Source organism: Anopheles merus, chromosome 3R (assembly GCF_017562075.2).
Source record: "Anopheles merus strain MAF chromosome 3R, AmerM5.1, whole genome shotgun sequence".
In the NCBI taxonomy this organism is placed as follows: Eukaryota; Metazoa; Arthropoda; class Insecta; order Diptera; family Culicidae; genus Anopheles; species Anopheles merus.
In genome coordinates this window covers 34,724,177-34,746,733 of record NC_054084.1, presented here as the reverse complement: position 1 = coordinate 34,746,733, position 22,557 = coordinate 34,724,177, and the positions used below count along the sequence as shown (strand labels likewise).

The 22,557-nt window shown below is 47.6% G+C and overlaps 1 protein-coding gene across 16 annotated transcripts in view; it reads left to right on the top strand.

Annotated features, from left to right (window-relative positions):
- Window positions 1-22,557, top strand: part of LOC121596586 (rap1 GTPase-activating protein 1) — a 160,225-nt gene that overhangs the window by 116,963 nt on the left and 20,705 nt on the right. For 2 of the 16 annotated variants that reach the window (XM_041921666.1, XM_041921658.1), the window contains exons 1-3: window positions 413-757; window positions 2,857-3,607; window positions 21,202-21,246. The exons of 9 other annotated variants lie outside the window; for them this stretch is intronic. In XM_041921666.1, the coding sequence (XP_041777600.1) occupies window positions 3,398-3,607; window positions 21,202-21,246 (255 nt within the window). In that variant the 5' untranslated portion in view covers window positions 413-757; window positions 2,857-3,397. Of the gene's footprint in view, window positions 1-412; window positions 758-2,856; window positions 3,608-11,190; window positions 11,230-11,622; window positions 11,740-21,201; window positions 21,247-22,557 lie in introns of those variants that run through there. 5 more of the 16 variants (XM_041921660.1, XM_041921659.1, XM_041921661.1 and 2 more) reach the window with 5 other exon arrangements.

Here is a 22,557-nt window from a genome sequence, read left to right as displayed (position 1 = left end):
GAGCCTTAATTCCTTAAATAAAAAGATTTAATTAAAAAAAAATAGTTTTGTTGTTATGTGGATTATTTCATTTGTATTATATCATTTCAATTCCAGAAAGACATTTTGTCTTGTTAATTTTTTTTTCTAATTACTGTCTAGATGCGTTTGTTTGAATAAAAAATGTTTAAAATGGCACAACAATGTGTTTAATATTTATGTAGTGTTTATGAAATTTATTCATTAATTACATTTATAACCTATTCCACAAATGAAAATGCAATCCAAAAACTAGACCCTTATCACAAAAACACTATCTTTTCCACACAATGTGCACACATTCGCCCACTGTGCCATCGCGCGTACCATGAGCCTAACACAGGCGATAGGGCCAGCTCACGAGCAGCAGCAACAGCACCAGCACCGTAACTCTCTGCTGCTCAATTCTCTTTCATCCCCTAAAGCGTGCGGACGTGCTTCGCGTGTGTGCTTCTAACCGTTTTGCGCGTCCCGTCGTCGTGTTGGCGATCGACCGAGCAAAAGCAAAAGGCAACACACAAAAAACGTGTGCGTCTTGTGGTGTGTATCTCTCGGTTGCGTTGCGTGCGTGCGTGCCGTGCGTGCATTGTCCCAGTGTGTTATTTTTACGCGTTCATGCAAAGCGCAGCAGCAGCAGCAAACAAGGGTAGGCGATCAGTCGCGAGTTGAGATAGTGCAACCACCCCTTAGCCGCACTTCTTCCCTTGCTTGCATTGCCTTGCCTTCTTGTGATCTTGTGGTGTGTATTTTTGTTTTACTCTGTTTGTCGCTGCCACACAAACGTGTGTGAGGCGGCGCTCAGACAAAAAAAACGTGGTGCAAATAATATTCGTGGCTGTTGGTGTGCCCTATGTGTGTGTGTGATGTTGGTAGAACACGTTTTTTTCCGTGTGTGTGTCTGTATGTGTGTTTCGACTTTGTCTTGCGTCTAATACAGCATCCGCAATAATCCAACCCCCGCTACAGCAAAACAGCTGAAAATTAAACAACAGTTTGCTGCGGCCGGGTTGAAGAGACCAACAACAACAACAACTCTGCAACATGTTGGCGTGGCTAATGAGAACCACGAGCCACACATAAAGGTTTAAAAACGTGTCCATCGTTCGTCTGGAAGCGAACGGCACTTTTGCGTGCGTAGAGTCAGCAGACAGCCAGCGGAGACACACGCCCGAGAAGAAAGTGTAATTGAAAGTGATTGTCCGTCAAGTGGGGCTTTTTTTGAGGCACGGGTGGGTTGAGGCACGTTTGCTTCTTTCTTCTTCGGCGGCAACTTCTTTGCGCTGAACGCTTTTTCAACGTCCAAGATCACGACCTTTTTTCTTCCTGCGCCACAGCTCACAAACTCCAACCTGTTGTGTTCACCTGTCCTGTTACAAAGCTGCAGAGAGTCATTTGTTGCGCCCGAAACCAACCGCTTCCCTAATGGATGCGGTCTTTTGTGTTTGTTGGCTTGAAAGAGGTAGACTGTGGAAAAAGTGGACCAGTGATTAATATTTGTCGTTAGGGAAGATAATGATGCTGAACAATGATGTTGACGATGTGGTCAGTGTGTCAACCGGTCCCGGTGTGCCGGTCATATGTGTGTTTCTCGCGTTGAAGCCATTCCGTCCACTGTGTTGGTTGGCCGAAATTCCAACAAAAGGATAGTCATTAATTTGTTGGGAAAGCTTTGAGAGGGTTTTTTTCGGTGAATTTGTTGGCGAAATTTTGGACGAATTGCTCCGGCGAAAATTACCTTTTAACAACACAACCTATCTTGCAAACTGTGCGCAACACATTTAATACAGTGATTAATTGATGAGCAACACCGAAGAGGTTTACATTAAAACACGTGCGTCTTGAGTGAAAGTGTCGCGCGTTGTTTTGCGCTCCTCCGAATGACTTCATGTTGGCGTTTGTTGGCGCTGCTTATCAGGCAGTCAGGGGCGCAACCGGGGCGTATATGATTCGAGCCAGCCAGCAAATCACACACACCCATCGCACGACCGGCGGCTCCGTCCGAAAACAGTGTGAAAGTCAGGTTTACATTGGCGCAAGAGTCAACGTGCATTTCGCACGGGCAAACATTTACCAGCAAACAGAGCAGTTTTTGCAGCGAAAGCAAAAGTCTCCTTATAAACAGACACAAACGCACACACACACACACCCCTGTTTCGACGCCGAAAGGGAAAGCGAACTCCCTGTGTACAGACTTCGGTGGGTTGATCCTTCTCCCTTCTTGCCCCCGGGGGCGGCATACGTTGGGTTGCGATGGATTGCTTCGCCGAAGGGGAGAGAAAACCCCTGCAGGATTCCGACCTGAGCCTAGGCGATGAGTCATCGTTCGATTTGCCTCCGCCCGTCCGCTGCTGCTGCACTGGAATCCTGGATGGTCCTCCACAAACCTTCCTCTGCTCCTCGGGCTCTGTAAATAGATGTTCGCTTAATGGACAGACGCGAGACAACACGAGACTGACTGAGTGGAGAATGCCTGGGGAAGCATAGTCTTTTTTCTTCTGTGTGCTCTCCTTGTTCAAAGTGTTAGAACTGAATTGTGTCTGTGTGGATGAGCAATCTAGTGTAAATGTGAGATTCGGCAATTGTTTTCTGGTGTAACAACTTCAAAACCCTCTTAACGTTGACCTTCCGGTGCGTTTTTTTTTTGTTGTTGCTGTCGTTGCTGTGTGTCTCGAGTGGCATTACATTTGAGGTTAAGTGTTTGAGAGCGCATTTGAATGATGAAAGAACCCAAACGCACACACGCAAAGACACCCAACACGGCCCAATCTCGATGGCAATGAATGCGTAATTACATCGAAATTGATTCCATTCCTCCCTCTGCTTTGTATGATTTTTTAGGTGTTTTTTCGTGCTCTAAAAGTGTGCTTTTTGTGTGTTTGAATTTGGTGTGGTAAAGTCTTTGAGACGAATTCAAATATGTCCAGTGGTGTTGATTGAACCTTCGCCTTCGTCGCAGTGAATGGGAGAGGGTAGTAAACCTTCAGGAAATTGAGGCTTGGGAGAGCTGGCACAGTAGTTCTCAAGGTGTGTTCTTAAAAGTGCTTAAAAGTGAAAAAAAGAGTGAAAAAACCCCCTCAACGCATACTTACGCTGTAACCTTTGCGCGAGATCAATTTAATTTTGTTTTTTTGGATCACGACTTCCAATTTTCAAGTGCAATTTTTAATCGAGCTTTGAAGTGATCTATTCAAGAAAAAAAGGAGATCAAAAATCATTTTGATTGCTCGATCCAATGTGCGTAAAACGGGGACGCATTTAGAAGTACAGAGCCCAACCCAAGAGAAAAAAAACCACGCGCCACACCACGCGCCCCCCGATCGAAAACACGGTGGCCTTCCAAAGTGAGGGCGGCGAGCGCCGTTGGGTGCGACAGGCTGTGATGGGGGTGCTACGGTGGCGCGATCTGCCCGGGAGCCGAAGCTCCATGACGAATAGCAGCAACAGCAACAACAACAACAACAACAACAATGCCAACAACAATGGCAATAACATAACAAGCAGCATAAGTGCGACCGGCAACAACAGTGCGGCCAATGGCAACAACAACCAGCTGCACCATCACCATCATCATCCCGGTGGACGAATCGAGGTAAGGCTGTTCAACAACGGACGAAGGACTTTCTTCACCGTTTAGGGGAATGTGCTGTGTTTGCCAGCTTTTTTACTTACTTGATTCGTACACCCCGCTAGTGTTCGTTAATCGCTGTGCGCATCGTACACGCAATTAACTCGCCTAATGACGAACTCGAGGATGAAGATGATGCGCCCTGGCCCAGTCCATTAAGAAGACAGGGCGCGCGGAGGGGGCACGCGACCTCGTCGTCGTGTGGACTTTAAACGCAAATCGTGTGTTTCTTCATTTTTCATAAATCTCAAACTCTGACGGACCGGCCTGTTTGGTGTGACGCGTGCCAAAAAATTCGCCCAACCACACACACACACTGAAGCTGATGATGTTCGGAATCGCGTCGTAGACGACCTACGGTCGTTGACGAGCCGATGATGTTTAGCAAATTTTCGTTTAATTTGCTCTCAAACCTTCCCTACCACGAGTTCTTGAGCAATCCTCAAGCTTGCGTGGACATTAGCCAAACGGAGACTTCTCATTCGCGCGATGACGGAAGTGTGTCAACAAAAAAAAACCCGGCTCGAGTCGACAAACCGATAAGAAAGAGAGAAATGAGCACTGCCACAAGAATTTGTGCTTGTTCGTCTAACGAAAACAGAATAAAAGAGTCCTTTAGAGGCATTTTAAGCTCTTCCTAAAACGGCAACCGGCTTATCCGGTAAGGTTTTGAGCGTGATAATGCCTTTTCAAGGCCGTGCGGACAGCTCCCTAACCTCTCTGGCTGATGCTAATTTGTGCCTACCGTACCGTTTCAAACACCGAAAACCAACCTTGCTGGCGTCAACCAAGATTACGGCAAAGATCCTGATAGCCGAGGCGTTAAATGTCCAAACTCGCGCTCCATAAAATTAAGCTTCCAGGAAGCACGGAGGGACGAACAGTGTGGGAACTAAGCAGACGACGCGAGAAGGAGCAGAACGACGCATAGGAAGAACTTTCAGCTTGTTCCCTAGGTTTTTTTTACCGTTTTTGTTTGCTGTCTTTTCCCATCGCCATCCTCTGCCGGCAGTGACGACCTGCTCCTCCCGCACCCAAGCTGCCAAGTGTCCGCATATTCCACGGTGTGCCACATGACACGATACGACGGTGGTGGGCAGATGTTTCCCTACTACCGCTTGTCTGTCTGTCTGGCGGCTTGTTCTTCATATCCATGTTGCGGCCCCGGTATCTTTGTTTGCACAGCATTATGAACTGAAGTGGGGTAGAAAAAACATAGCCAGAGGAACAGGCGAGCAGAGGAGAAAGAAGGACAAATATTTCCACACATCCGCCGGGGGACAACAGCGTGTGGCAATGTATCTCTCACACCTGCCTGGAACTGACGGGGGTATTCCTTCCGGTTGTGACTTTTCCCCCACCGGCCTGAAAAACAAAACAACAAACTCACCAGACCGTACGAAATTATCTGGATGAGGGACAGAGTACAAAAGTGCTGCTTTTTTATACTTTGTTACGCTCAGAACTTGAACTTTCCCCCCAACAGAAACTCTGCCAGCTGCTAGAACTTTGTCCAATTTCTCACCAGCCGTGTGTTAGATGTTTCGTTCTAGCGCCCGCAAAGCTTCGCCTAATTGGTTTGTCAACGGTTAGGAAATGAGGGCGATGAAAAGTTTCCAGCATATCTTAATGCGGTGCTTTCTATGTGTGTTTATCTAAACTGCTGTCGAAAAGGAAACTGCTTCGGCTCAGTTCAAACTGGGACATTATCCACGCCGCCACTTCCGGGCCATGCAAATTGGGTCGACGGAAAGTAACGGAAAATCGTGTCCAATTGTGTTGTGCTGTGTGTCCCCATCATCCAAAGACATCCAGGAGATACATTCCACCCAAAAGCAGGAGGGGGTATGCTGATGCTCCCCACACAACCGTGCACATCTGATTGATGCCCTTTTGTGTGTGTAGTATCTCTGCCGGTATGTGACACACTAAAGCCTCACTGTGCAATACCAGTTTCAGGCTTTCACTTCCTGGGCCTCTTTTTTTAGGTTTTTGGAGGGCTCTAGAGTTCCTCTTGTGTATCAATCGACTCTTGCGCTTTGTGGTTTCCTCTGCGCCGCTAGCGCACACAGTATCTGTGTCAAAGCCTCATCCGCATCGGCAACCGCAGCATAATGAGCGATCTGAGCGATCCGAGCGATCGTCTGGTCATCAAGGGAAACCTCTGCTATGGAACTTGTGATCAGGTGGTTGTTTTTTTTTTGGGGAAGTGTTAATTGAATCTTCTGCTCAGGCTTCTTTCCCCCAACAGCGGATCTGGTTGAAAGAGTGTCGAATTTCTGCCCCTGCGAGACAGAAGACGAAGTTTGTTCTAACCTTGTCGGAGTCTCGTAGTTGGGTCGGCTTACATTAGGCTCTCAAACGAACACGTCGGCAGCGCCAAAATGTCAACGTGCACAGTGTGTACACCGAACCAGGCAAATGCGGACACGGAGCGACAAAAAACCGGTTGCGCACGCCTCTCTCGGATCAGCGCAGATCGTGACTGCGTCACTGAGTGTGCGAGGAACCGTTTGGGCTTGCTGGTGTGTTTGTGTGCTCGTCTCGTCTTGTAGAGGCGTAGATCACTCGTAGGATTGGGTAGGCACAAAAGGTTGTTCGCTTAGCTGTGTGCCCCTGTTCTACTCACCTCACAAAGCTCTGCCACAGCCTTCTCGTAAAAAAAGGAATCTTTATTTCTAAGCCCCTGGTCTTGTTGCTACTGCTGCTTGCGTAGTAACAAATGTCATCTCTTGGTGTGTTTTGTGTGCATGGTTTCGGTCTTTCAATTTCATGAACTCTCCGAGTGCTGGGAGGGAGCAGAGTGTCTGGCCGTCCTCTCGCTCTCCCACCATCCTTCTTTCGCAGTGTCGAGGCCAGCGAGGTCTCGCCCGCAGGCTTTACCGAACAGGGGGTCCAAAAATGGAAATGACGTTTAGCCTACATTCGCCCCAGCAAACACCGACGGATTTGGCACGCTGCCCCGCGCTGCAAAAGGCTCGTGCAAAAGAGCTTGCCAATGGAGCCTGAATCAGACAAAAAAAGCAGCAGCCCCTACGAAGCTTCCTTGGCCGTATGATGATGGCGATGATGGCATAAGATTAACTCTTTTTATGGAACCATCCTTTCCCTGTTTCGTAGTGTCGTGGAGAGAGAGAGAGCTTTTGCCCTTTCGCTTCTGGCATTGGATGAATCGGCCGCACACCAAAGCCGCCTTGTTCTTGATTTCTTATCCAGTTACACGGGACCAGTGCTTGGTGTGCCCGATGCAGAAACATTCTTTTCACACAGTTTTTCCACAGACCTATGCTAGTTCTTCCCAATTTCTGCTTGTTCCCGTTAGTGCGCCGTTCCCTAGGCGCCATTATCCTTGGGATCTTGTCACCCCGGCGACTGTGTGTGTGTGCGTTTTTGGTCCTTCAGGAAAGCGGGCGGGCGGAGGCATTTTTACGATGTTTGATTTGTATGTACGCCCAGGCTTTGAGGCTCTTTACAACATACAACCATATGTTTTTTCCTCTCTCTCTCTTCTGCGTCTGTCGGTACCTCCAGGACATTGGAAACAGCTGGACAAGAGAGCATATCCCACAAGGGGGAAAAAAAACTAATCCTTGTCATTTTTATACCGGGGTGTGGTAAAAACGGAAGACCAAAGCAAAAGTAGAAGAAACTACATCCGAGCAAGACATCCGATACAGAGGGCGAGCGACACATTGGGAAGTGGCCATGAGAGAGGTCTGTTTGCTTGTTTATGGATTATATTTTTATGGCCATTGCTTCGCCCCGGGAACGTAATTGTTATCCGTCGGGACAATCAATCTAGCAGGGCCGCTAGAAGCATAAGCGCAAATGTTTCTTTTGCAATCTGTACTACCCCGATGCGCTCCCATCGGTATATGCTTCGGTGCTTTGTTAGGAATCAATCGAACGTATTGGTTTCCACAGCCAGTTTCAGCGTTCAATCCCGGGGCGTGATATTGACCAGCGTCACAGCCCTGTTAGAAGCAGTGCTTGGGGGGGGGGGGGGGGGGAATGCAATATTTACACATGAAGTTATCTCATGAAGTACAAAGACATACACACACATTCCTGAGGCTCGTTGTCGCGTTGCGCGAATGCAAATGTGCTTGCGAGCGCGCGTTCGTCTTTCTTGCGCCTTGTTGTCGATCGCGCTCGCCTACTGCAACCGCACCAACACAACTGCGTGCATGCTAAACAACTGTGAAACAACTCTGTTGGTTTTGTTGTTGTTGCTGTTGTTGTTGTTGTTAGTTACTTCGCGATCATGCGACCTAACACACACACACACACTTTATACGTGTTCCACTGTAAGAGGGTTGTAACTGCGAAACCTTTTTTCCCACCCTGTCCAGCTGAAAAAGCGTAAGCAAAATATTCTACCACACTGTGTTTGGGTGCGTTGGTGGTAGAACGCGTACAACAACTCCAACCCTTCCCTGTCATGGGGGGCAACAGAAGCTAATGGGTAAGGTTAACTCGTTCCGGCGTGTCGGCATTCCGGACTCCTCGGGGCTGCCTATTAATTTGTACTGCGACGTGCGACAGTGTGCGTACCGGGCAATCACAAACACGTGTAAAACGTCGCAGCAGAGATAGGGGTGGAAGGGTCGCATAGATCTGTTTCTATTCGCCGCCCAACTCCACCCAGCGCGCGCCCAGCGATTAATTCCCCTGCCGCCCGGGGCTTCTTGCGTTTAAGCGGGCGTTTGTTGTGTTGTTAAACTTTTGCCTCACGTCATCACCTCCTCTGCTCGGTTGTGTGTGTGTGTGTGCATGTAGAATTCGCTTTACAACAGCGAGAGCCAGAGAGGGCGGAAAAATGTGCACGTACGTAGCACACACGGCGGGGGCTTGATGTTTGTAACAATGCTTAATTGTATGCTACTGGTGCGCTGCCGCTGTGTGACTGGTGGGTGCGTTTTCCGGTCCGCTGCCACTGGAAATGCGCTGAATTGCAAGCTGATACAATGATTTAAATACAGCGATCTCCGTTCGCATATTTGCCATTTTCATCTCATTGCACTTTCAAGTCAAGGGTGTACCCCCACACACACACACACACACACACACACACAGCGTCATGTTGAAGTGACGGTGACCGAACAGGGCCCGCGCGCGCCCCGGCCGGGTGGGTTGAATTTCATGCAGCAAAACTCAATACGCCACCACACCACCGCCACTTTGTGTCCATATTTCTCCCTTCGCTTCGCGGTATTGGAGCAGCCGAAGGGCAAATGTGCATAAACGATGAAGTGAAGTTTCATGGTTCAAGTAAACGCAAGAAACAAGCCCCAAGAACACGTCAAGAAAAAAGCTCACTCGTTGCTCGCTCGGTTACAGCGCCAGAAGTATCAATTCGAACAAATCACAGAGCCCCGGCCATCACCACCATCATCATCATCATCATCGTCAACGATCGTGTGTGTGTGTGTGTGCATTGGCCTCCGCCCTGGAGGCCTAAAATTAAGCATATTGGGCGTCGTAATAAAATAATATGAATATAAATTTTATGTTACGCTGCTCCACGCCCCGCGATCACGATATGGCAAACGATATATGCAACAGATGGCCCTCCTCAAACAGGAAGAAGCAAAGGATGACGGTGCAACGAGACGAGTGATATATTGGCGACATCAGGACGTGTGTGCGCGCGCGCGCAATATCATGAAGACCGACCAGATAGAAGGATCGTCCCCATGCGCTCCTTTCTATCTCTCGTTCTCCTGGGGACATTGAGGGCAAAAAATAAGGAGGAAGTCAAAAGAGTCATTGCCAATAATTGGATCTCGCTCGAGGGAGGGGTTGTGGAGGAACCATATTGTCCTCTCACGGGCACGAAAAGCACGCAGAAAACAATGTGGCCGTGTGGATTGTTTTAGATTTGAGTGGGCAACATTCATTCCCTCCAATTTGCCCCCGCGGTTCCCGCGTTCTGCATGATTTATGCTCTGCACGACGCACAGAGCGCGGTCCGTCGAGACATCTCCGCTTACACAGAGCAACGGCGTCAGTGTCGTCATCGTCGTCAGCGTGGTCCACACAAAGTTGAAGGCTGTAAATCGAGCAATTTTACCATAATTGGGCGCCATTAAAAGCGAAATCATCTAGAGGCTGCTTTCGCTCGCACAGTCTCAATAGAGAACATCGCGCACGATTTCGTTGTTTTGGGGAGTGAATCGAAGAGGAAGGTTGAAAGATTTATCCAAAATCTCGGGCACCGTTTAGGACCCACACCGCCCGCAGAAGATGCAATTGTGTAAACGTTGCTGCTGCTGCTGCTAGAGGCGACAAATTGAGCAGCTTTAGACCCCGCTAAGATGGCCAAGAAAGGTTGTTATGTGTCTGTTCCTCTATTTCAATCCCCAATCCCCTCTCAATATGTTCAGACAGCAAAGCCCACGACGACTCCCGGAATGGTTGTGGCGTTTTATGGCTGTGGACCTCACAGTCAGCAGGCGCCACACTTTGGAGCATAAGTCCGTGGCGAACATGTGGGTGTTGTTTGGTGTGTGTGTGTGTGTGTGTGGGATGCAAGGAGAGCATTAATGGCGACTTGCTGGAACAAATGAGGGACTTGTACGTTTGACACATTTACTGCTGCAAAGACCATGGTATACACCCCAAGCGATGAATCAAGCCGTTTGTTCTTCAATGCTGGATCTATAGACGTAACTTCTTGGAGCAGTTTTTCCCGAATACGTCAAGTTGGTTATAGTCGCGTTCGCCCTCAATTGCTTATTCCTCGCGTAGTAATCATCATAAACTTTAGCCACATACACGCACACATAGGCCACACATAAAAGTCATCGTCATTCCAAACGCACAAAACCCCCCATAGAGGCGCGAGAGCGCAGATTTCGTGTCAATCACGCGCCGGTGCTTGGAGTTACTGAAATTATGGTCTTTGGGGAAGAATAACTATCATTAGACGGAGACGCTTTCGGGGGGAAAGCGTAGGCACAAGAACCCGCCCTCGACTAGACACATTATCCACCCCCCCCCCCCTCCCACACCTCCAGTGAGGATGAAGTAATTCAATTGTTTTATTATTAACACCAAAATCCTAGACATTAAATAGCAACAAACTCGCATAGCGCGCAGACACATCCCGTTGCGCATGTTGCACGCGCATGTTCGCTTTGTGGCGTCGTGTTGTGTTGTCTGCGCATTTACATTATAACTGCGCATTGCCTAGTGTAGTTGTCGTGTTCCGGGGGGGGGGCATGTATATATATTGATTCACAATGAAATATATAAATGGCGGAGGTGAATGCCATCGACGTGATCGGAAACCAATCGTCTGTGCGTACCTTTCGGTAAGGCGTAACACCCGAACGGCTCAACCATCTCAACCCTTAATGGTCGAAACTACCCCGTAACAGTAGCTAGATGTAACATGTGCGGAGTTTTTGTTGTTGTTGTATGTACCGCGATCGAACCCTCTTCGCTCCCTTCGAGCGCACGATCGCACCATTTAAAAGCAATGCGGAACTTTGTTTATTGTGTGGTGGTGATGGAGGTTCCGAGCGGCGTTTGAAGTGTGTTAAATTTCCCAATTACCAATGGGTGGAAAAGCAATTTCGAGTGTGAGTTTGTGTGTGTTGTGTTGAGTTTGTGTGTGTGGTGGCCCCATTTCTTCGCGTAATGTGGTAAGCAAAGGGGGTTCCAGTAGTAGTAAAGATTATTTAACTAACGAGCTTATCACGATTACCGACCAGGGTGCTAATCGTAAAATGCGTTCCCAATGGGAAATAAACGAACTGCATGTATAGAAAGGGCGCTTTCAGGTCGCCTTTCTGTGTTAAAATCGCAGTCTCTAACTGTACAGTAGATGCTTTTTTATGGAAGTTAGCAATACAGATCATAGCGATGATGTGCATGATCTCTAGTGTGCAACAAGCGTGGAATCATTTCTACTGATCGATTAAGTGCTCATTTAGCTAAGGATCTTTCCCAACCACAAGAACGGAAGACTTTTGCAACAGATCGACAGCATGAGAAATGATCATGATGTACAGTTTCCAACAACAACAACAACAAGCCCGTCATGCTTCTCCCAGCGCAAAAGAAAGCATTATGACGATCATAAGCCACCGGTAAGTCAGTTTTTCCTCTCGCTGATGGATGGATATTATTCCATCTCAAGTAGGGAAAGGCTTTTGTTCGCCTCTTCACAGTACTGATCCCACTACTGCCTCAGTGGGAGACTGAAAGAGCACACTACCCTTTTGCCAGATAGAAATCTTCACCGCTAATCTTCTTCGCTTGCCCCCGTCGCGAGAGTGCAGCATGGATCCAGCATCCGCAGCGGGGAAAACGGTAAATCGGCAAATCGAACCGGGTACTTTCGCGGTAATTTTAGCGTACCATTGCGCGGGTTTTGGTGAAAGCCGCCCCAGCAGTACCCGTCAGCTCGCAAACTCATGGCGCGCTGCCACACTAATGCCTTTCCCATTGGCTTGCCCAGTAGAGAAGAGAAGAGATACGGTGTTTGCGGAAGCTGCTGCCCTCGGGAAAAGAACGGAACGAACTGTTCATACACGCTGAGCAGGGCCGTAATTTACGAGCATCGACCGTCGTGATCAGATCACAGGCCCGAGGTTTGAGGGTAATCAATTTTTTGGTTTGTTGATGATCGGTGCGCGGATTAGCAGTTGAACCTTTATGCTTCCAACCAAACCAACAAGCCCTGAAGTGTTCTTGTTTACGATCGTCTTCGTTGTCGTCGTCGTCGTTGTTTTGTGTGTTTCTGTTTTACCAAAACAACAACAAAATCGATCACGGAATAGCTCCCAAGCGCACTGGCGCATTCGCTCATGTAGTTCAACGGCACACCAGACAGATCGGCAGAATGTGTAACGATGGGCCCACACTGCCCATGTACGTGAGAGGCTGAGAGAGCTGTGTGGAGTCCAGTGGAAACCGTTAAACTGACCTAATGCCAACGGGAACACATCGAGGTCCGAGATCCGGAGCGGACCGCCATCATCAGACGAATTAGTGCCAGGGAAGGAAGCAGTGGCTGCAGAAAAGACACCGTTTATTTCTGTTTTTCTTCCGTACCGCGCGCGACCCGCTTTGTGTTTAGGATCTGCTCTCGGATCGCACCGCAACATGCTAAAAAGAACCGCTTGTTTTCCGTTTTGCGGGTAACGAGCTGCTACTTCTCTGCTAGACGACGTTTAGGTCCCGTGGTTGCATTTTATTTACTCTACATTTTATTTGACCGCGCGCGCGCGACAAAGTGTGGCACAAAGCAATCAAAGTTTATGGCGCGAAGGGACTGGTCGGTTATGTGTGTGATCCGCTTGTTAGCTGACGCTTGTAGTCTTTAAACTGGAGCTTGTTTTTTAATGCTATTTTTATGTTGCTACGACGATTTTCTTTCCAATTTTCCATCCCGATCCATTGCTATGCTGCTCTTGCGAGTGTGCGCGGCATGCGGAATCGATCGATCGACCCAGCCAACTGGAACCGTGATCGGTGTGATCGCTTTCACACTTCGCGTTCCGTGCGGTAGAGACGTTCCACGGCAACGATGTGATAATAAATTACCGCTTCGACAGTCATCTTCCTACAGTTCGGTTCCCTTTCCCTGCTGTCTACGTGTCGGTGGTGCGAACAGTAGAAATTATTCGAAATGTTAATAGAGTGAGAAGTGAAGACACTAATAAGACATCTTGCGATCGGCGCTCACACACACACACACACACACACACACACACACACACACACACACACACAGACAGACATACACACTGTTTATGAAAATGCTTGCAGAAGAAGAAGGAAGCGTAAAAATAAGCAACAGTCGCTGTACTTTTATTAGATTATCAGTCGGTGGCGCATTTGTTCACGAAAGCATTTAATAATCGGACGCGGGTAGGAAGATATGCGCGCGGGCGGTTGGGTTCGGTTTCATGCTGCCTACCCAACGATTTTTAGATCCGATATGGTGAAGGTAGTGTGTTGACGGGGGAGACTTTTTTTTTTGTTGTTGCACCTTTCCCTCCCAATGCATATGAGCTTCTCGCGGTGGGGTAATCGAAACGCGACAATCACTATTGAGCGGTGAAAGAAACCTCCCAGTCAAAACAGCTTTCTAGCAATTTCACTACTACCTCTCTGTTAGATTTTGATAGGATGGAAAGGTTGCCAGGGCGAATGTGTCTTCCCTAGGTGATTAGAAAATTAATTGAGGATTTTAGAGAGACAGATAGAGATAGAGGGGATTAGTGGCAGAAGAGAGAGATATGCAGTACACATTTATTGCAACTTTATTTTATGAGGCAGTTAGAGTGTACATTCCGTATCGCTAAAAGGGGAGGCGAATGAAGGTTTTTTTTAGCGTGGGATGAATCAAATTTATAACCCTTTCAACGTGGCTGTGGAAGAGTGGCTCGGTGGTCTAATCGATAAGATTGACGGGTGACGTAATTATGCACGGAATGGTATCAAGTCTTCATAAAAGCCAGGATAATATTTATTCTGAGACCTATTCAAATGATGATATGATGTATCAAGAGTGTCTGTCTTCTTGACTGTATATGTAGACTACTCACTACTACACTTGCGCGGTACTCCCTCTACCGGAACTACGCAGTACTAATACTACTAACGAATAGCGTTAGTGTGTGATTATAAATGGAAATTGTATATTAAGAGCTTCCTTTTTTTATTGCACCAAACTCGAACTTAAACGTGCTTCAAAACTAATCCATTCCTATATTTTATTGCTCAACTCATTATTACCCACACACACACACACAGCCCACAACAATCAAGCGTCTGATTGAAAGTGATTTTTTGCACCCTCCAGCTACCGGCGCCCGGCTCGATGCCATAATAGTGTGATTTGATAATGATACAAAATGGCGTGATAAAATGGTTAAAAATGGTGTACCGTCCCGAAGGTGTTGCTACTTCGCTTAGCATTTCTATACATTTAATCTCCTATTTATGTGGCTTACCTCGTCGCCGTACGCCTGATGGCGTACCTAGCTTTTTTTATTTCAATATAATGAATCAAACCACTCAACCGAACCGTTGGTGAGTTTGAAATGAAATTCACTTTTCAGCTAGAGGAGCGAAAAAAAGGGAATTTATAAAACGTGTCCGGAAAGACATCAATCTCAATGCTGCTGTTGGGTGTACTTGCCATACGAGAGGGTATATAAGGCTCTGCTGGTTCGTCCAGCCAAACATACATTGTCGTTGGCTAGTCTGTGCCTGTGAGTAATGGGTTCCGTCTCCCGCCGCTCCCAGGCGACCCTCGGTGGGTGATTGGTGGTGGCTCACAATCGATTTTGATGAGATTCATTTTATTCCGTGTTAAATGAGCTGTAAGTGGCGCAGAGAGAACGAGTGGACCTGGCGGAGTGGCGGTGGTATAAGGTAAAAGGGACGTACACCGTCGTGGTGCGGGCCACTTTAATGCATTTGCGATGAGTGTAATCATCGTGTGCCCACCCTCACAGGTTTTATTTTTAATGGAGCTTAATACACGCCTGCTCGTGTTCGTGGAACTATAATTTGTGTGTATGTGTGAGTCATTGCGTGGCCACGGATGAGTGACACCGCTTTGCGGTACTGTCCGCTGGTCAAATGACCCCCGCCCAGTGCGAGGTGAAGGTTAACTTTGCTGACCGATGCAAAGATTCTTATCACTCTGTGCCTCTGCTGGTTGTACTCCCATTCGCGCCCACCCATCAAGCCACGTTGGGAGTTTAGGTGATAATGGAGCTAGTTGATTAGAACGTTTACAACTAAAAAAAGACACACAGCGTCGGCCACTTAAAAGAGAGTCAGTGTTGCTAGAAAATAATAATGCAAAGGTCTGTTTTTTTTTTCAAAGAATTGTTCTTACACTCTAACAACACTTCTTTCTGTCATCCAAGCTGCCGCGCCAACCAGTCTGGCTAATTAATATGCAAAAAGCAACCAAAACAGTACCATCGCCCACCTTGTGTCTGTAGTGTACGCACTGGCAGCATATGGTAATTAATATTCCACAAACGGTACTCGTGCATCAGCATCATCATCAAAGGCGTGATCAAAAAGGTGCGGCAACGGCGAACGGTTGCAATTTGGCGCGCAGAAGAGTGCTGGATGAATTTCATTCATTTCATTTCACTTTTTATTTCATAAAAATTAGCATAAAAGTACAAGGGCAGCACAGTTGGGCGTCGCAAAAAAGCGGATTTGGAGGGAACAAACCGCCTATTATGTGATGTTCTTGTGTGACTTTGTGCTAAGTATAAGCGTTTTACAGTGTGAGCGGCCACGCACGATCGAGTGTGAAAAAATGCTGCGATCGCGACACGAAACGCGACGAAATCGAAAGCGTTGAAATATTTATTCTCCTCTGCTTGGCAAAGAATCCGAAATAGAAACAACATACAGGCAACATAACCATGAAGAAAGAGGATCGCTCTTCTTAATGCGCTTCGCGCACTCTGTTGACTTAACTTTGACGTTGCGGAGATTTAATTCAACACAGCAAAGATCGGTCAAGATCATGCTGGCGCTGGACGGTGGTGAGGTAGATAAATTTCCCGCAACCATTCCAAAGCATTGAAGAAAGGCGAGGAAAGGGAGTTTTTTTTTCGATTTAGATTTGTTGATTCGGTCCTCTACTAATGGCGTGCTGCGGGCAATGACTACGACTTTCTTCCTGACTGTTCCGCGCTCGTTTGAAATGACGCAGGCAACGAAAAAAACGGGGAAACTGACCAACCTGAAAGTGTCCACACAAAGTGCGGCAATCTTTGTTTGCTTTAAAAAGGCAAGCCGCCCACCCAGCCTTTCGGTTGGACTGTTATTGTCACCCGTGAGCGCAAGAAAAAGGGTGTGTGTATGTGCCCCTGCCGCCGTCCAGGGATGACTGGGTGGAGTTTTCCACGATTTCGCCATCTCATTTCGCGACGCTGGTCTCATGGTACGCTGTGTTACACCTTCACTCTGTCGCGGGACTTTACATCAGCATTGTTTTCCACTCCACCCTCTCCCGGTCTCACACCGGGGTGGAAACGATGGGGCAATGGGCGCCTACCCATGGGGGTTTTTATGCTTTTTGACTCAAATCCACTGCTATCTGCCGGCGCAAATAAATCTCACTTTTAATTGTGTTGGGCTCATTAATTCACCCTCGCGCGACGGACTTGAAATCGATGATTGACAACAACAGAAAAAACAGCTCATGGTAAAGGGCGAAAAGGTGGAACGTAGAAGACAAATCGGACGGGGAGCAGCAGCTTTGCACTCTTTCTGTTGCACTGCTTGCCTTTAATTTAATGACCCCCCTCCCCCCCCCCCCCCCCCTTGGCGGTCAAAAATTATGCTGCGTGGCAATGAGACAAACGACGATTTGTCCCATTGTTGCCTGTAAGCTTCGTAGCTATCCTTCACCACATTAAACGGAAAGAAGGGAAGAGAGTGGTGCTCGACAATCGCGAAATTGTTTTTGAACAAATCGAAAGTGACAGTGTGGTGGACTCTGCCTTTTCGGGGTGGGTGGAGTAATGTTTAGCGGAGTGTTTTTGCTTGGCGTTGGATCTGCCTGCCCCTGTCTGCACGCGACGATGAAGGGGCGAGAAAAGTGAAACTTTCTTCCGAGCCGGGTTGGTCCACCGCGTGACGTCATGATGGCGGGGAAAGTGACAATCAGCGCCCGTCCGGCTCATGCACTCAATTACAGAAAAAAGGCAGTTGGGTGATGGGGGGGAAGGGGGGGGGGGGTAGCGGTTGTATGGCAAATTCCTTCATCATCACCCGTGTTGGTGGCGTGTGTTGGCGTTAAAAACGAAAAAAAAAACGAAAGGCTTCTCATGCCGTCGAAAAACGCACGTGATCGAGATGAGTTCGACACGCTAAAAGCTGTTCGTGAGAACATGCACCACTTCAAGCGACTAAACCACTCTCGAGGAGGCATTAAGTGTGATTTTGGACTTTATTTGCGTCGGTGCAAATTCCACAAAGCCCTACCAGCGGGAAGGGGGTCGTTTTTGGGGGGTTACAATTGCTCTTCCATAGGAAATGTCACTCCAGTCGTTGGGAGCAATTGGAATGATTTTTTCTGTGTGTGTGCTCTGGAGAAGCTATGCGAAGAATTCAGCAGCGTACGAGAGGGCGCACTGAAAGACATTAACATTCCAGCGGCTATGGAAGTCAAGGGGGGAGGAGACTAAAGAATTGCCTTCACGCTTGTCAATTCGGCACACACACACACACATGCTTAGACAGACTTATTGGTTCTAGTGCGTGACAGTTGAGCTCCAAACGACACAGTCGTAAAGATTGACATTCATTTCTCGCTTCCGTTTGCGTTTGGTCTTTTTGGCGAGAAAAATCCCATTTATTTTAGGCACCCCACCAAAACTCGTCTTAGCTCACAGACACAGCTCACACACAGAGACACACACACCCGCAAAAGCACAAAAACTTCAAATCGGATTAGTGCGTATTTGCCCGTAGGTAGGTTTCGATTTCAAACTTCGTACGGAGCGCGCTCTCGCGCTCGTTTTGCATTATTCCAACAGCGTTGATTTGCATTATGGCACGGCTTCTGACAAGGTTTTTGACTGACTTCATATACGCACGTTTAAAACCACCGCCCGCCGATTGACGTCACACACCACACCAATCGGTGGAGAACCAAATAACCACGCACGGGAGCGCAATATGTTTAAACATTCGAATCACGATTTTAATTGAATTATAATGAAAAATCCCTACTCACAGTCCCGGACTGTTTAATGCATGTGTATGAAGGTATAGAGGTTTCGTGCTGAAATGTTTAAAAAAAAAACAACAACATCCCTTTAGTGCACCCACAAAGCCCCCAACCCCCAGCACGAAGTAGGTTGAGGGCAATCGATATGCTTTTGGAGCGTGTTGAGGTTGTGGGCGTCCATGGGGCTCGAAAAACAAACTTCTGCACAGCAATTCGGTTCGTGCTTACCTAGCCTAAATGATGCATTTCACTACCGTGCCGAGCGTGAATATTTTATTCACGTAAACACATCCAGCGGGGTTGTTAAAAGCGGGCCAACGCGCACCAAGCGACGAACGCGCGACTTTTTCCGCTCAAACGAATCTCATATCTATTTGTTTTCGTGTGTGTGTCTTTGTGTCCCATTCCTCCCAGTGCACATCTGCACGTGACACACACCAAACACACAACAAAAAAAACGGTTCTTTGACGCTTTGTTGTCCGTTTTGGAAGCGTCACAAACTACTACTCGCGGCCAATTAACTCGTTCATCACTGCTACCGACGACCCAAGCGGCCGCGTATTTGTTGGTTGGGCTTGGCCAGCGGTTCTCACGAGTGTGTGCAAGAGCATTTTTCCTCCTCCGGACGAATGCAAATGGATTTTGGAAGTGTCCACCGGAGTGGATGGGGGTTGACGGGGGTTTTTATGGCATCATCACGACACTACGCCTCGCTTGTGCTGTTTGTGAAGGCTTGACAGAGCGACACGACGAGAAGAGCGGCGCAAATGCAGCGCATCGGAGTCATGGATCGAATGCAATCTAGATTTGGTGGGCAATAATGGTGTGGCTGGTGGTGGTAGAGCATGCAACCAACATAATGTACATCACCCTGTGTTCGTGATCGTTTGTAGCATGGCAGCACACAATTGGGGTTGTTTGCCGTTTGTCACATGGATTTATGTAGGCTTAGGCGTTTCGTAGGTTTCCCAACGAACCACACACACACACACACACATGCAAGCGATGGGGAGTGACCTTCGAAATCAATCAATCACAGCGAGCGAGTGCTGCGGAAAAGCGCAGGAAGGTAAAATTGGTTTTCCATTTCATACCGAATGGGGAAAGCCAAAATCCAACGAGACGCCATCGTGTTTCGGGGTTTGCTGGTTTGCAGTGTTAGGATTGCAAAATGCAAATTGTTTGAACTGGCAACGAAAGAGCTCTCTGCCGCACATGTACAGTTTCCACGGGGGTTTTTTTGTGTGTGTGTGCCATCAATCTTTTCTTTTTGCCTACTCAATCATCACCAAAATCAATCATCAGAAATCATCGCTCTTTCGGTCAATCAAAACAACGCGTTTTTCGGCATCCTAGCGGAGGTGAGGTCATTGATTGGGAAGGGTATATGTGCTGCTGCATGTGCGACGGACCCAAACAATAGACACAAATTAACATGCAGAGCTTTCAACAATAATAACAGCACGAAGAAGCAGAAAAAGAACAGAAATAAAAATGGTTGTGTAAAATGCTGCACCATCATCATCACCCCCAAACAAAAAAAAAGATCACTCTGGCCCAACACATCGCTGCGGACCTCTAATTAACACAACGCAAAACTTTGTCGATCAAACTGCTGGGCTGTGATGCAAAATTGTGATGCACTCGCACCGTGTTTTGTTTGTGCAACGCGGACGAGCTGAAATGAAATCAACATTTAAAAAAAAAACGTTTTGCAGCATCCCCCAAACGATTGCGGCCCCATCTAAAGCAGAAAACAAAACGGTTTGGAAGCGTTGTTTTTACATCACATCAAAAATAGAGCCAAAAAGAGACAGAAAGAGAAAGAGAGGGAAAGAGAGAACAAACTGAATTAGAAGATGGGCGTAGAAAATCAATTCCACTGAAGAACTGTGTCAACAAAGCAAACCAACCACTGAGTCGCCCGACGCATTTTGGGGGGGGGGGGGGGGGGGGGGGGGGGGGGGCCCAGCAGCATCCAGCTGACACCATTTAAGGGCGGAAATCAATTACCCCCAAAAGAGCAAAACCCGGTCACCAAGAAGATGTGCGCACGGACGGACTCTCCTCACACGTGCTGCTGCAGCGGTGGCTCGGGAGCATCCAATCAATCGCTTTCCCTTTAAAGCGATGTTGGCGGCAGCGTGGTCGCGATTTCAGTCTCTGCTCTGGCTTGCTTAGTTTTGCCCTCCCCCCGAAATTACAACCGACTCCAAGACAACCGACCGACGACGGCTGCTGCGTTTTACATCGCACGACCTTGTTTTTGGGGAGTTGTGTTTTCTTGCAGACAGCGTGGGTTAAAGCTTGCGTGCGCGCATGTGGAAGATAATTTTCAAACTTAATTTAAACTTTTCCGAGGCGAAAGAGGCGCAATTTTGGTATGCAATCAAAAATACGAGCACCACTACCACCGCATTATGATTTGTGGAAAGCGCAATTTCGGCTCGTCTATATTAAATCGACAAAATTTCTCTAATGTCTAAGCAACGAACCACCTTACCTTTGACGTGCGTATCTCTACAATAGTTGCCAGGGTTTTTCCTGGCCGGCCAGAAGTGGGCTAATTAATGTTTTGTTTCATACCCACGAGACGCCGACATCATCTTCCTCATCAGCAGGAAATGTTAAAAAAAGCATTATACCCAAACATATAAAACATTGATCGTCGTCGTACATGAAATTAGTGCTCCGTTCCTAAATAGCTAGAAAGTGAAGCAAGTTCCTTTTTTGTGCCTGTGTGCGCGCCAGTGTGTAATGTACCTTTTTCCTTGATGTACTGTACTAAAACAAGCCTTTCTTTTCTCTTTTTCACTCTCGTTTCAGGTGCGTACCGTAAGCACGGGCACAAAAACTCGAATGGTTTGCATTGTAAGTAGTATTAGCTGGCTAGGCGAAGTTGCTTCTGTGCAGGAAGTGTTCTTGTATAACATTGGCTAGACCGCACCATCCACCCACACTACCCTCTCTTTGTGCACACACACACACTGCAACTTGCGGAAAAGGAGCAAAAACTGGGTGGCATTATGCCACCCTCCATATTCGGCTTAATTTATGCAACAGTTTTCCATCACCGTTTTGTACAGGAATTTCCGTCGTCGTTGTCGTTGTCGCCCTCCAAACGGGGTTCAAAAACGTTGGGTTTGTGTGTTTCTTTCCACCAGAAAATGAATAAAACAATCCGTTTTGTAGTGCAACTCCTCTCCCGGCCACTGTTTCGGGGGCGGGTGCAATAAATTCTGTGCTTTTCTGTGCACAACTTCCGGTGCACTTTGGCGCGGCGTACAATATTTTGCGCCGGCCACAACACCACACGCCGCGCGCGCCTGGAAGCAGCGAAATTGAATTGTTGTGGAGCAGAGCAGTGAGGTGAATTCAATTTGAAATCGGATTTTTGTTTTGTTTCAATTTTGGTACGCTGTGTGAAACGTAGAACACAACCGGAACCGGGCTACGAATTTCCGCGCAACAGAATCAAGCTCGTGAGGGCTAAAACAAAAATGGAGCAATAAGCTGCTGCTGCCCCTGACAACCAAACGGACTGCACTTCATTGGGTTTTGTGGTTTTGTGATGTGTTTTCTCTCTCGCGTAAAGAGGACAACGACAACATGTTTGCCGCCGGGCCCAAGAACCTCGGCACCGTACGTGGCTTTTCCAGCATAACCCGCAACTCTCAGTTTTGGCAATTTTCCAACTATTACATGCCAAAGGGGAAGATATGAGTAGAGCGAGCGCTAAAGAAAGTCAACTTTTAAATCCCCAACGCGACGCGAGAATTGCGGAAATAGTTGCCCCTCGCAGGGCAGGGCCGAGATGAGTTGTTTGGTATTTTTATGAGGTTTTCCTGCCTTCTTCTGAAGCAATATATGTGTGGATAAAAATACCAGCACTAGCTTCTTTCTTCGGGCAAAACAAAGCGCTTCAAGTGGGAAAGGCGTTTAAAAAACGTTAAGAAGGAAAAAACACCCGCCATTTCAAAACAAAGCAGCAAAAAGAATGGCTTACTTTTCGCGTAATATTTGCGCGCGCGCGGGCGCGAGCCCGGTTTATCACTGCGCAAAGTTATTAGAAAGGCCTGCTGTGTTGTTGTTCTGCTGCTGTTACGCCCACCCGTTTTGCGATGTTTTGCGATGCATCGCAGAAAAATGCATCACAGCGTGTGTGTGTGTGTGCAATTATGC